Raw genomic sequence first — 14,932 nt, forward strand, 5'->3', positions numbered from 1 at the left:
CACACTTATTGGTGAACCAATGAACCCTTCAAAAATAGCCTAGCTTGTTGGTTCTTAGCCATTGTTATTTGATAAGAGCAGTTCATCTCAAAGTAAGAAAAGTCAGGAACTGCAATATTTTTTGAACAAAAAGTAAACATTTCATACAAAAATACTCATTTTCATAGTTACAAAAGGTTACAGCTATATGTAAAAACTTCTCCAATAAATACTTAAATAGTAATTCTTATGGAATTGTATTAAAAATATTTAAGGACAATAATAATGCCCTTGGAAAACTAAACCATAACACATAATTATGAAAAGAGTTTTAAACCTGAATATGATCTTTAAAATACATTAGCTCTTAGGAATAGTTAATAAATGCTCTAAATAGTACAAAATATTTAGCAAAATATTAAACATTCAAAATGTTCGTAGTGCTTAAATTCTGGTTTGTACTGAACTATTGAGATGGGAGACAATGGAGCAAAGACAGGTACAAAAGTGTAAGTTTTGGAAATGAGTTCAAAGAGGGAGTGACAACTTGTTATATGTCTGATGACGGAAGAAGGGAACAGTTTATAATCTGTGGGGAGATTGTGGCAGCATAAAATCTGTACATGACCTGTAATCTATGTATATAAAAGCTTATTTGTGTTGAAAAGCTAACAAAAGAAACTCCACCTAATTTAGAATTTTTTTAGGTTCTCGTTTATTTATCTCCTGGGCTCATTTAAGTACCTCTCTGGCTCACGAAGTAGTTCGGTTTGCAGCTAAGTGAAAGAAAATGCTAAGTAACAGATTGAATTAGAACTACAACAGCAGCTTTATCCCTAATAAACAGCATTTCCTGCACTGCAGGAGAGGTTAGGTGTGGACTGAGAGCTCCTACTCACACAAAGTACACACACTCACACACACAATAATAGCGTCTCTACAGGGACTCCATGATTCAAAGCTAAAGGGAGGTACCATCATTAATACACACTAGCACACGAGTGTGCATGCTTAGGCATCAGAGCTAATGGTTTGCAGACTGTAGCATGAAATTAAAGATTTGATGAATCGTTCTCATAAAGTCAGGGGTCTTAGACTTGGTGTTAGCAATAAAAGAGTAAGGTTCTTCTAGATAATGAAAGGGAGTCATTTAAAGAAACTCGTATGCATTCAACTTGGAACACAGTGCAACCATTTTTAGATATGTGCTCAACGATTTACTCACGCGGACGTACACAACTGGATCTTCACCTACCCTACAACCCCCACTCTTGCAGACTCTCTGGTGCTTCACATTTTTTATCTCTCTCTTGTGGCTTGTTGAAGCCTTTATTAAAAAGAAAGCTGTTTCACTGCAATTTATGGCCAGCAGTGTTCAATGTTGCAAGTCTTAAAATCAAAGCTTTGTGGAAATGCCAAATCTTTACTTGTGTCTCCTACCTTACCTAACCGTGGTAAATGTACCATTCAAACAGAGATATCATTATTTTCAACAACAAAAAGAAGGAAGTACAAAGTATGAAATGCTGCAGACTAAAAGGTGTCCTGATAAGAGAAGCAGCTTAAGTGCACCTACAGTGTAGTGATTTTTATTCATTTCTGGGTTTGTCCACAGTATCTAGAGAAGACTCCAGCCAGTCTTTGACCTCTTGTCTCAACCTTCTGCCATCTCCCATGGATACACCTGGAGACCGAATTCCAGGCAAAGAATGCAATCAAAGGTAAATCTTGTCTTTTATATTTGTCATATTTTTTCGTGTGACTTATATGTAATTTAAAAAAATAAATGGCATCAACCACTAGAGGGCACTGTAGGTGTGTGTAACAGCATTTACCACTCACAGTAATACAGAAGAAGAAGAGCTGCTCAGTCTTATGTCAGGCTTGGCGGAATTGTTCCAATGTAACCCAAAAGATGAAGAATTCAACAGATTTAGTGATTTGAAGTGATATAAAGCGTTTAGTCGACTTGTTAGCATGTTCTTTATGCTATGGTTATCTGAATAATTTGCATGTTGGGCTAATATACTTGTACTTGTACTCCATTGTGTTTTGTAAACGGCTGCTGTGACTTATACTCTGGAAAAATATGGTGGTTTGCTTGCTGGTAAATCTAGGAAAATACTATGGATGTTTTTGTGTGAATATTTCGAGCTAAATTGTCCTCTGAATTACAATTACAGGGCACCAGTAAAAGAGTCTCTCTTTTTGTGACTAATAGTAGCAATAAATTTAAACTATAGACAGGAAGTCTATAAATAAATGTCATGTAATTGGGTTTATTCAGAATGCTATGCAGGACTCCAGGAAACAGAGAGACTATAAAAAACAGATTATTTATTAAAAAAAAGATGCACCTAAATGTAGAAAACCAAAAAATTGATTGAGTAGAGAAATTCTCATGGGCTTTTGAAAAAGTAAGCAATTGGTTTGCTTCAAAACTATTCAAAAACTGAAGATCCATTGGTGCGATCTTCAGCTGACCCAATTTCTTTTTGGTGTATTCATATTAATGGTGAGCCAAGAGTATTTGACATGATCTTCAATCAGTTATTTTATGAATTAGAAAAACTTACTGAATTAAAATCCCTGAAATCAAAAGAAGATGAGTAATTTCTCAATAATATTTTCAAATTACAAGTCAAAGATGCAGCCGAATTCTGTTATCATTCAAAGATGTTCATTCAATCCTCCCTTTATTTTTGAGGCATTTAATTTGTAATGTTTTACAAAAGCCAGTTTATTTACTTTTTATTTATTTTTGCATCTGCCAATTTGAAGCTCATGTACATGGATTACTGTGGTGACATTTTGATTCAGTCAAATAAAAAAACGAAGTCCAACAACAGTGAAGAGAAATGACAGTCAAATGGGTTTAAATTAATCAAAATTGAAGCAGCATGAAATTACCAAAAAGGAGTTTTATCTTTAGGTAATTATTTATGGTCAACTGTGCTTTTATCATCATAAAGGCCACGTCCATGCCATCTGTTATTGGACAATGTTGTGGTCACAGCATTATAACAGGGCAGTAGCTGAAACCAAAACTGGGCCATGGTCTGGAATTGGCTGACCTAAAACAGAAGGCAGCCTTGTACTGTTTGGGCATATGGAGGGCTCAGGGATCTGTTTTGATGCAATTACCCACAGGGCAACTATTTTCTGGATACCATACCTATATCACATTACACCCTATAGTTTATTTGTTTTTTCTTTTTACACCTCACTCTCAATTGCTGTGTGACAACAAACAGAGAGAAAGATGGAGGGTTATTGTCTATTTCTGGAACCGCTGATCTTGGCTGCTCTGTGCAAGTGTGCAAGATATTTTATGCCTTTCTGTCCCTTTGAGATGAGACAGAGCCGGAGATGCTCAATAAATAAATGAATTCCCTTTGAATAAATATGCAAGTATGTATTTCTGTTCTCTTCTATCTTCCGGTAGCTTACTGCTGAAAGAACATTTTTACAGTTTCAGTTTCTGCGTATGAGTACCGCTGTCACTGATTATCTCACGCATGGTTTGATGTGACCACTGCACATCCTCGCACTCATCTGCACAAAGATGTGTACCGGTACTCTCATATGGAGCAGCTCTGTGGATAAGGCTTATTTGGTTTTATGGAGCCAGTGGGTAATAACAGGTTGTATCACTGGTAGAGCCATCCTGTGGCCTGTCAGACAAGCCTGCAGAGTTGATTATTACTTTACCTTTTAATGTGTCTCTTTCCATCATCTAGTTTTATTTATTATATTTTTCTTGCTGGGATCCGCAGGCTAAATGCATCTTTTTAAACATGCTTGCTTTTGAATAGACAGGTTTTATATGGAAAATGTAGGTCAACCTATGTGAAGAGTGTATAAGTAGAGATGAATGATATATGCTTGACGTTGCGGCACTGAGGTTGCCTGGCATTTTGGTTTGTTAGAAATTTTTGTAATATTTTGATCATGTTTGTGACACTTGTTGAAAGTGTCAGCCCCAAAGAGAAACCTTTTCTGCCTCCAGAAAGTGCGATGCAGCTCATGAGGTGACCTTTTCAACCCGACAGAGGATTTTCTCCGACAATTTATTGGTTCCTTCATTTACACTGAAGTCTCACTTGTCTCTGAAGGCAGTGGAGGACCTCTCATTCCTGAACACACTCACAGATATTTGCATTTTCCCCCCACTTTTATACAAAACTGAAGCTGAAATGTCATTCAGCTGAAACCAATTTTCCCCACTTTGATTGGGCTTCCTTTGACTGACGTACTGCAACCTGGAAATACCAAAAACATCAACACGGGTTTCATCTTCAGTCAAAGAGTACAGCATTAAATTGATGCCAATAAAAGTGTGCAAGAGTGCAACTGTGCCTATAGGAACCATGCATACTGACATTAGCAGTCTGGCTTACTGATGTGTCTCAGCTTTATCTGTATTCATGTTGTACTGTCTTTGGTTTAATGTTGTAAGACCCAAGCATGCTTTAATCATTGCTGAAGCCCATTTAACACAGTGCAAAAGCAAAATAAGACAACTATTGATTGTCTTTTGGCTTTAGCCTTTGATGAGTCCATTCTGCATTTTAGTGAGATGAGTCAGCTGTAGCCGTGAGCATTCATCTGCTGCAGCTTTCATTGAAAGTGGTCGTAACACGATTCCAGCACAAGTTTCTAGCTTGATGCTGCTATCAGTTATAGCTATCATTACGATTGTTTGCATAGCAGCAAATCCAATAACTGAGAATAATCAGATGGTTATAATATTTAGACCTGACATGTTTACATGCTCTAAAGAAATCTTATCATTGAAAAATGCCGGTCTTGTTTCAGTCTAATACCATATTCTTTTTAGAGTTTATGTGGATGTGAGGTGACTTAGGACTCAGCTTTATCAGATTTCTCAAAATCAGATAACTGTTGTTATCCAATTTAGGATGTCAGATGATGCCGTTAACACAATCACGTGAAGAATTTGATAACTTCAAAAAAAGATCAGATTTTTGGTGTGCATTTAAACAGGCTCACTGGATTTGGACTTTTTCCACAATTTTTAAGGAATCTGACTTTTAAAACAAAAGACACAAATATACAAAAAATATATATCTACATATTATTCTTCATTGCTTACCGACTTTCAGCAATATATTTCGAAATATAGTAGCATATATATATATAGATATCATTAACTATATTAACAATATTGGCAGTCTAAGCAAACGGAACCTGCATTAACAATACACATTTCTATAATTTGGTAAGTGACAAAGTAGTTAAAAACGACATGCATGTTTCAAATTAAACATAACAAATGTGTCAATCTTACCTCTGACAAATTCAGTGTTTTTTTTTTATAATCATGCCTATATTACACAAAACTGGAAATTCAAAGATGGTTTATACTTTTCACTTCTTTTGTGTTTTCGCTCAGTGAAAAATTGTATTTCCTCACACTGAAGGTAGTGGGCACCAGCTAAAAGGGTGCATTTCCTTTGTGGGATGGGTCCTTGAGGATATATTTTTTAAATGATAAATGTTGTATTCTCCTTCAGCACCTTTTTAAAAAGAAAAAAAAAGTTTTATTTTAAAATAGTCATTGCTTTTAAAAATCTTCTTCAAGGTCTTAAGCCCTTAATCGTCACAGCACCATTCACACACACACACATTCATACACCAATAGGGACAGAACTGACATGCAAAGTGCAAGCCAGGCCGCTAGGAGCAATGTAGGGTTAAGTGTCTTACCACACTTCAAACATATAATCTTCCTATTAGAGGTCAAACGCTCTACTCATGCACCATGGCCGCCCTCATTAATACGGTAGTCTCCTTTAGAGACCGTTCTCTGAAGGAATTGTTCAAAGAAGAGAGTGGGGAGACTATAGTGTTCTGGGTGATGGTGCTGACCCTTGAAAATCCAATGGTAAGATGTAAAATCATGCTGATACAATTTGATTGCTATCTTGAGCTACCCCACCAGATGGCCCTGAGCCATTCTTGTAGAATCATCTGTACACAGTATGAGGTGCTTTGTAATGTTCAAATCCTTTTCCGATGAAAAACATTTTTGTGGAACACTAATTTGTCATTTGCGCTTGTTTATAAGGTTCTGGAGACTTTTACTCTGAGTTTTCTGCTGAAAATAAAATGTTGTATACTGGCTTAGAGAGAGGGATTTGCTCAAAAAAACGTCTTGTCAGCAAAGGATCTATTTTATTGGTAGCTGGAGTGTTAAGCTGCAGTTTCAGTAGACATTAAATAAGGGTCACTTCACTTCAGGAAAAAAAGGTGGATTTTTAAAAGAACCTTCCTGTAAGCTGAAAGTAAATTAAACATTTTAATTTTTTCTTTATAAGTGATTTTGATTAATTGTGAATTGTCAATTTAGTGATTGATTGCTTGGCTGCTTTGTTGCTCTTGTTTTGGAAAAAATGGAGATGTTTAAGGAATTCCCTAAGTCTTATTTTTTGGTTTATCTGTAGCTGCTTTCTGGTTTTAGGTCAGCATTGTTACTGTATCCAACAAGTTTTTACCAAAAAATTTGATAGAAATTTTGTTATCATACCAAGTAGAGGTCATGAGATTGGAAGCAAACAGCAAAATGTTTCCATCCAGGCATTAGTATTTCTCTGTGAACGCCTTCTCTCAGCTTCATGCCTTGTTTTGTCTCAGGTTCCACAGTCCTTTAAAGGAACATTAATTTGGTTGGTGACAATGGGAGCTCCCTTCTTCTGATACACACACACACACACACACACACACACACACACACACACACACACACACACACACACACACACACACACACACACACACACACACACACACACACACACACACACACACACACACAACACTCCCCCACACATATGCACATAGGCTCGAGTTCCTTTAAAAGACCTGCTGTCTACACCCTGTTCATCTGAACAGGTTTGTTTCTCCATAACATACAAATGTGTTCACTCACACACAAAACGCACACAAACCTGTCAGTCATTCAGCTTGTCCAGAGAGAATTTGAGCAGCAGGAGACTGACAGACTGAGCGTAGCATCTGCCTTATACACATAAATAAGCTCATAAAAACTTCCATCTATGCCTCCTCTCTATTGCCTGAGAGTCAGATGATTTTGACAGCAGTTATTTGATTTATTTATTTGTTTTCTCCTTTGGGCCTTTGTAAACGTAAAGTAAAAGCATAACAAAGTTGTAAGAGAATACCTTTTATATGCTAAATCCCTGTTTTCACTTTGTGTCTGGAAAGGTGAGTAGTGAAAGAATTCAAGAGATTTCTGCAAAAAGGATAGTTTTGACACAAATTCCTGTCCTATATCATTAGAATGGATAAAGATAAAAGACCAGCCTGTGGAGAAAAACTTGTTTAATCGATGAGTGTTTGATGCTGCATTTTCATATCACTCATACTCATTTTTAAATAGCATTTAGGATAAAGGAATGCTTTTAAGCCAATGATTCCTCTCTGAGATGGATAACTGTTGCTACAAGGAGTTAGTTATGGAGAGGATAAAAAAGTGTGTCGTTTTAAATGCTTAATGTACTTATTGTACAGTCATGGCAAACATATATTTTTATCTTTTTGCCTCATTGATGATAAAATGTGGACAGAAATATGTTTGATTTATCTTCAATGTGCTAAAAAGAGCCACCTTTTCCATTTCTCTTTTTTTAAAGGAAATCAAATTTTGACCATTGGATGTAACTTGCCTTGTTGCTATAGTAATGGTACTCGCCTAGTAATGGCCTACAGTTTTTTTTTTCCTTCTCTCCGTTTTGGTGTTAAGCACTGTTTACCACTGAAAAGATGAAGATGGGTGGTCTGGGGAATTTCACATGCAGAATTTCAAAGGTTGTCATAGTCTGTCTGTAGGAAATTGAGGGTCAGGATGGTCTCGCTTTTCCACCTCTTACTTGATGAAGCCTGTTGGGACTTAGCCACAATTGAACACACGTTCTTTTTCTACTGTGAAAAGGAGTAAAAAATTCATTTTCCAGTGTTGTGCAAGTTACCTTACCAAACTATAATACATGACAAAGTACTTGCTATTGTCAAAAGTAACAAGTTACCTTACAATAAGATAAGTCCTCTATTACTTTTAAGTTACTTTCTACATAATACCCACAGAAGTGCAACATATCATCTTAAGTGTACTTTAAAGTATTTTACATTCACATGAGGAGCGATTTGATGACTACTAATATTATTGTTTACTTCGGTAACAGCCCTTAAAGCACAACTGGAGGAGTAACCCTCAGCTTTATTGAGTCCATAGAAACCAATATAAAAGCTATTTACTCTGAAAAAAGGAAAACTTGGCGGTCTGGTGGTTGGCATTCTTGCCTTACAGAGAAGATGCCCTGGTTCGAGTCCTGCCTGGGTCCTTTTTATGTTGAATTTGCATGTTCTCATGCATGCTTGGGTTTTCTCATGGGATTCAGCTTCTTTCCCCTGTGAGGCCCTACAATAGACTGACAAACTGTCCAGGGTGTACCCTGCCTTCACCCAACAATAGCTGGATAGGCTCCAGCAACCCTGTGACTCTGCACAAGACCAAGGGTAGTAAAAGAATGAATGAAGAGATCAACAGAGAGGCCAGTGTGCCTCGGGAAAAGGAAAACATGGCACCTAACAATGCAGGTTAAAATGACTGCAACTAACTAACAAGAAGACAGACAGCTCTATGACCAAAAAAAGCAATGAACACTCTTATAAAAAAAGTAAAATAAAAAAAAAAAATGTTTGTGTCCATGAAGGCTAACAGTAGATTTTCCTAAGTAATTTACATTTTGATTAGTTGGAAAAACCTTAAACTGACCAACCACAATCAGGAAAAATGTTTTTGGTTGTATTTTTAGATCCTCAAATGCCTCACAGTCTTGGGTCTTTTACCAATAACATTTTGGGTCACAAGTTTTATACTACTCAAAATACTACTCAAAATTAATTTGTAATGTCTTCTACAGAAGCTACACACATACTACCTAGCTTTTTAAAAAGAAAGTATCTTGATAATGACATCTACTATCACGTTATCACGAGAACGAGTGATAACAAGGTAGTAGATGTCATTATCATGAGATAAAAAATTTTGGTATGTTGTGATAACGAGATAACGATGAATATACTTTTTCCATTTTTGATACAATTCACAGCTATGAAAAAGCAGTTTGTCAGAGAAAATGTCAAACACCAGAAGAACTGATCAATTTATGATTGATTACTTTACTGGTGGTCAAACTCAGGCAGAAATTGTGCTGATGTTGTCGATCATTACCAATGATTACCAATGAAAATCCATTTTTTAGTGTCCTTGTGCTAACGATAAATCCTATCTTTTGGTATTGTTATCTCTAGAAAACATGTTTTTTTTTTCTTAATGAGAGAGTACACAAAAAAACACAAAAAATATATCAATACATCGCTTTTGTAATGAGTTACTCCTAACACTGGGTATACGCATACTTGTGAATACAAATGTATGGATACACATAACTTGTATTCATAAGGGTGGAAAGGTACAGCATAAGATTAAATCCAACATAGATAGTAGTAACAAGAAGTTTTCGAAAAGAAAGTAGCGTTCATGCCAGAGTCAGCTGGATATTAAGGCACTGCTGAGCAGAGAGGCCGAGTAAGACACAACATATTCTAATTGGAAAAGACACCCTCTTCTCACACATGGGATGATCTCGCTCACACTGATGCGCTCTCAGTCGGCTCTGCAGTCTCCCACAGAGACCTGTAATCAGAGATTATATATAGAATGGTCTCACATACACTTATTAACAAAAGAACAAATTTGTTTAAAAGTGAAATGAATCATAAAGTATATCCGCTGTGATGTTGTCTAATCCTGTCTGACTGAATATCGTCAGCAAATACTCCACATACTTCTCCCCATGGTTAGTCATATGCTTGCATGTACTCGCATGCACGCATTCATTTTTATAAAAATAGACAAGCATAAAGAATCCAGCTGAGCCTTGAGTGAAGCTTGGGACAAAGCAAAAAACATGCAGTGCAATATAATTTGCAGAAACATGGAGCCACACACTGTAGTGGAAGTGAGAAGCAACACAAAGTGGATTTGTTTGCTGTCTTATCACCGTGTAGAAGAAGTTAATTCAAGAAGATGTGACAAGTCCCTTTCATCTGTTATTTATTAGCTGTTTGTGGATTGTTTAGCATTATATATTAATCAATATTTTGTTATTTATTTTGTACTAGACGTATTCTTTCAATGAATTCGATGTATTAGTCAGACAGTCTTGTACTACAGCAAAAAATATTATGTGTAATAAACAATTGATATAAACGTCCTTCTAAAATGCAAAATAGGAAAGTTAGACTGATCTTAACTGTTCATAGTGGCATTAATGTGTTCTTACTCCAGGTTAAAGGCCTCCAAACTCAAAACTAAAAGTCAAAACATCAGTTACCTGATTGGAGTTTTGAATCCTGTTTAGCAACGGAACATTTTTTAATCACTAGTTTCCATCAATGATCTTATGTCTGCTTAAAGTAATCATTTTTTCCGATTGTCTGCTGTTCTGTGTTTGCCGGTATCTAGGCTAAAGTTTCATGTATTTTTCAGTTATAATAATAAAAATATATACCTGATACCCACAATCTATAAAGATTATTAGCACATGTGATTAGAGTTGGTCAAATGCATTGCTGGATCCTAAAATAAGTTGAATATTTCAAGCAGGATCCTTGGCCGTTGTAATTTTCTTCTCACATAGGTTAAAAAACACCAAATTTCCAGTTAAGAATTAAAAAGAAATATCACTTTAAATCTTCACTGTCAGTTTCACAAACTTGGGGCTGGCTTTTGTTCACAAGCCTTGGGTGTTTCTTCTTGGAAAGTTCCCACAGAGCCAGTCAGGGAAGAAAATGGGCTTTTGTGGGTTTTAAAGAGCCTGGAGCTAATTTTTTAGGCAGGGACTGAGCTGAGTGGCCACATAACAAGCAGTATTAGATAAAAAGGACTTGTTTTGAACTGTGAATCATGCAATATCATGCAATGAAAATGTAGAGCTTGAAAATAGCATCATGTGTCTGTCTTAATATCATGTGTTGTGGAAGCTTATTTGGGTTATTATTTTCGCTTCTTTTCTCATTAAGTTGGAATTAAAGTACAAATGAGTTGAAGATGAAGAGCGAAAATGGTAATGTACGCACAACTTCTAAAGCTCAAATGAAAGATTTGAATTTGTCTTAACATATAGGCAGTTTCTGTCAGAATCAGACAACATATCCTCTAAAGGAGGCATACTTGAGGCCTGTTCACACCGGGACGAATTTCGCGCGCGATTTTCGCCAAAGTTTAACGCCTCGTGACTAAACAAAGGGCACCAATGTGAGTGTGCACACCGACGCGAAAAACACCACGCGTAAAAGCGTCATTTTTTTAAAAACGCCTCGGGTTCGTTTTTTTGGTTTGTCAAAAACTATACGACCAATGAGAATGGCGCTTTTGCACACGTGTCTGGGGCTTCTGAAGTTACAGTAAAACACAACTTTGGGGCGCTCAAACACAAAACTGTCTTGCTGAGCACACAAACGTAACGGTGAAGAAGATATACGGCAAGTAGTGTCGACACTGCCCCGTCTAAATAGGAAATGTTAAACCACCTTAAATAGAGGAGTTAAAGTGTCCAAAAGATTTGTCATGTACGCTACACAACCATGCACTGCTCTGTAAGGAGGAATCTGAGCTAAAAGGCAAAGCTGCCAATTTAACAGTCCCTCTGCATTTCTATCCCTCACCTATGGTCAGAAGCTGTGGGTTGCCACCAAAGGATGAAGGCAAGTGGCGGAAATGAGCTTCCTGTGAAGGGTGGCAGGGTGTAACCTTATGGAGAGGGTGAAGACCTCAGTCAACTATAAGGGGCACAGCAAATGATAGATGTTACATCACAGCGAAATGAGATATCTGAAGAAAAAAGTTCACCAATATGAAGTTTAATAAAAATATTTAAATATAATTATATTTAAAATGTTTATTTCAGGTTCAAATGAAATATATTAAAGCTAAGTCTTCTTGAATAAGTGCAAAGTGTGGAGGAATTTAGTCTCAAATCCGTTTTAAAATGAATACATTTTTTATATCTTTAAGAAACAAACTTTGTTTTACATTATAATATACTTTATGTGAAGAAATAACTACCCTTATCAGAAAGGATTAAAACTGAACAGAGAAAGGAAGCCTGGTTCCACTAGCAGCTGCTGTTGTGAAACGTTTCCTACAGCAGTCTGACTCTTTTTGCTTTTAAATTTTCACTGTCAAGAATATGTTACCCTTTAAACAAAATTCCATGGATTATTTAACATAATTATTGAAGAGAAATATGTAAAATTCTTCAAATCAGTAAGAAATGCTGCTTAACCATCTCATGTCAGTTTTGAGCAACAAAGCCAGGAGGCATTTCATTTTTTAACCATGGCCTTATATCTGAAGGTTTAAGTTACATATTGAATGGGAAGCTTGACAATGTTCTGCAAAGTGGAAAACTTAAAAAAACAACATTGGAACTTTATTATATCTGTTCAAGAAACAAGGAACTGTAATATTATGTTTTTTAATATTGGAAATAAGATCTGGGCTGAAATTCTGTTTTTTTGTGTATAACTTCACATTAACATTTCCTTGTGGATGAATTGAGTGTCTCTGAAGGTAACACATCCTGCGATAGAGAAAAATAAAAAGAACTGGAAGAGGTTCCAAGCTGCACAGAATGCTAGCAAACAAGGAATGATTCAGAGAGCAGGAAAGAAAGGAAAAGCAGAAAGGACGCTAAGGTTAATCAGAAAGTTAACCCTGCCATATCTAGTTAGTTTTATATTTTCTTCTTTTCTGTGTCTGGAGAGTTCAATTCGCCATTAGATTCACTGCCTGGAGCTTGGCTTGTGCTCACTCTTTAGTCACAGATGCACTTTATGTTGGAGATGAGTTTAATGGCAGCATTAAACATCCATAGCTTGAGGTGCTGAATGCAGATGACTGCACTGTCTGTCAGGTGGAAAGGGAGAGTGACGAATGATGGTGATCATTCAGTCCTAGCTGTGGTGTAACGTTGTACTTCACTTACGCAAGCATGCAGGCATTACACAAAGATGTCTGCATTTCACAGAATGACACCGACATAGACACAAATGGCATTGTCCTCATAAATGTGTTCTTTGTTGTCAGTAAAAATTTAATGAGGAAAGAGCTGGCAGAAGCGATTGACTGCTTTTTTCCATGCGTCTCAGTGTTTAAGTGCCCCTTACGATTATCATCCCTGAGACAATGCACTTTTTATTGATGATTGACAGGGGTGCAGCCCCCCCTGCTCCTTGCTGCTGCTCCAGATAATGTACCTGAATCCCACATCATTTATCTGACAAGCAGTCATTATTCTACTATTCACACACTAACTGAATATTATGTAAACCTGAAGATCGAAGTGTGTGTGTGTAGTTTGTTGGCTCTGTGTGCAGTGTGTGGGTGTTGGGATATGTGTGAGTAGGTATTTTTCAGTGCTGATGAGCCACCGGCTTAGTGATAAAAAAAAAGGTAAAATAATGAAAGTCATAAAAAGGTGGATAATTGTCTTTTTTCTGTTTGTGAAATGGATCGCTCATAACACAGCTGTTGGAAAAAAAAAAAAGGCCTCAGAGAGGAAAGAGGTGGGTCAAACAGATGGAGGGGAGAGTGCAAATTAGGGAAAGATATAGGGCGAAAAACCTTTATGTTAGAGAAGATAAGTGAATGTGGAAAAATATTTTGGGCATAAAAGAAGTAAAAGAGAAAAGATAACCAAAAAAAAAAAGAAGAGAGAACAAAACAAAATGAGTATGGTGCAAAGACAGGAGTCACTTTTTTGTATTCCTCCCCATAATTTTATTTTTTCTACCTTTTAGAATTTGCCTGAGAAGACTCAAGTGGGAAAATCTTTGTTAAAAACGATTCATTACAGTCACTAATACATCAGTAGTGTTACCCCCTGCATCTTAAAGCGCAGTACTGGGTTTGACCACTAGCTGGTGGAAAGGGAAGTCTTGAAATTCAAATGAGTATTTTGTCGGTTTGTATATTTTCTTAACTCGTCGTCACAGAGCAGTATTATTTGCAGTGACATGCTGGGAGTAGCTTGCGCTGGGGGTGGGGGTGAGGTAGGAGAGAGTTATAAAAAGGAGAGATGGAGTGAGAGCGTCTTGCTACCCGCTCATGACAGTGAAAAGACAGATGATGCTGAGTGGAGGAACGGCCTCCCTCCCTGTATAACATCTATCATCACTGAACAGACTTGTCTTCTACTGTGCAGTGCCTTTTTTCCATGTGTGTGTTTGTTTGCTTGAATGTGTGGGGTAATAACCCACACACAAGACTCGATGATTGGCTAGAAAACGACTCATCTACCCGGTGACTGCAGATAGAAATGGACACAGCAGACACATTTCTGTTTCAATCATTTCCAAGGATTCAACTTTTTTTTCTTCTTTAAATTCACTTGTCAAAATTTATTTGTTAAAATTATTAGAATTTTGTTTTCAAAAATAAATATGAAAACTGTTTTTGTGATCCAATTTTTTGTATGTTGCATTCTTATTTATTTTCTATACTTATAGTTTTATAAGTTCTTTTATTATTTGTGCAATTATTTTTTTGTTACATTGTTCCTCTATGTCTATATTATTGATTTCTGCTATGTTTTTTGTTTTAAACCCCCCAAACTTTAGAAGTTCCCTCGCTGTGTCGCGGTTCACTGATTTTTGTATTTTCTTACATGGATTTTGTAATTATTCATTATTGGGTCACATTGAAATTTTGCAGTTTTTCTTTTCAATAGTGCACTGTGTTCTGTATCCTGATTGGCTATTGGCCGTGTCAATCGATCTCTGTGCCCGTCTCCTGTACAGAATGTGTTCAGATTGCCTGAGTTACAAAAATCATCAGTCACGA

General features: G+C 36.6%; 1 protein-coding gene across 5 annotated transcripts in view; it reads left to right on the forward strand.

Annotated features, from left to right (window-relative positions):
- ccser1 (coiled-coil serine-rich protein 1) overlaps window positions 1–14,932 on the forward strand; it is a 128,176-nt gene that overhangs the window by 23,521 nt on the left and 89,723 nt on the right. For all 5 annotated transcript variants that reach the window (XM_020705831.3, XM_011479001.4, XM_011479006.4 and 2 more), the window contains exon 6: window positions 1,595–1,700. In XM_020705831.3, the coding sequence (XP_020561490.1) occupies window positions 1,595–1,700 (106 nt within the window). The remainder of the gene's footprint in view (window positions 1–1,594; window positions 1,701–14,932) is intronic.

Source organism: Oryzias latipes, chromosome 9 (genome assembly GCF_053564925.1).
Source record: "Oryzias latipes strain Hd-rR chromosome 9, Olatipes_Hd-rR_3.1".
NCBI classification, from domain to species: domain Eukaryota; kingdom Metazoa; phylum Chordata; class Actinopteri; order Beloniformes; family Adrianichthyidae; genus Oryzias; species Oryzias latipes.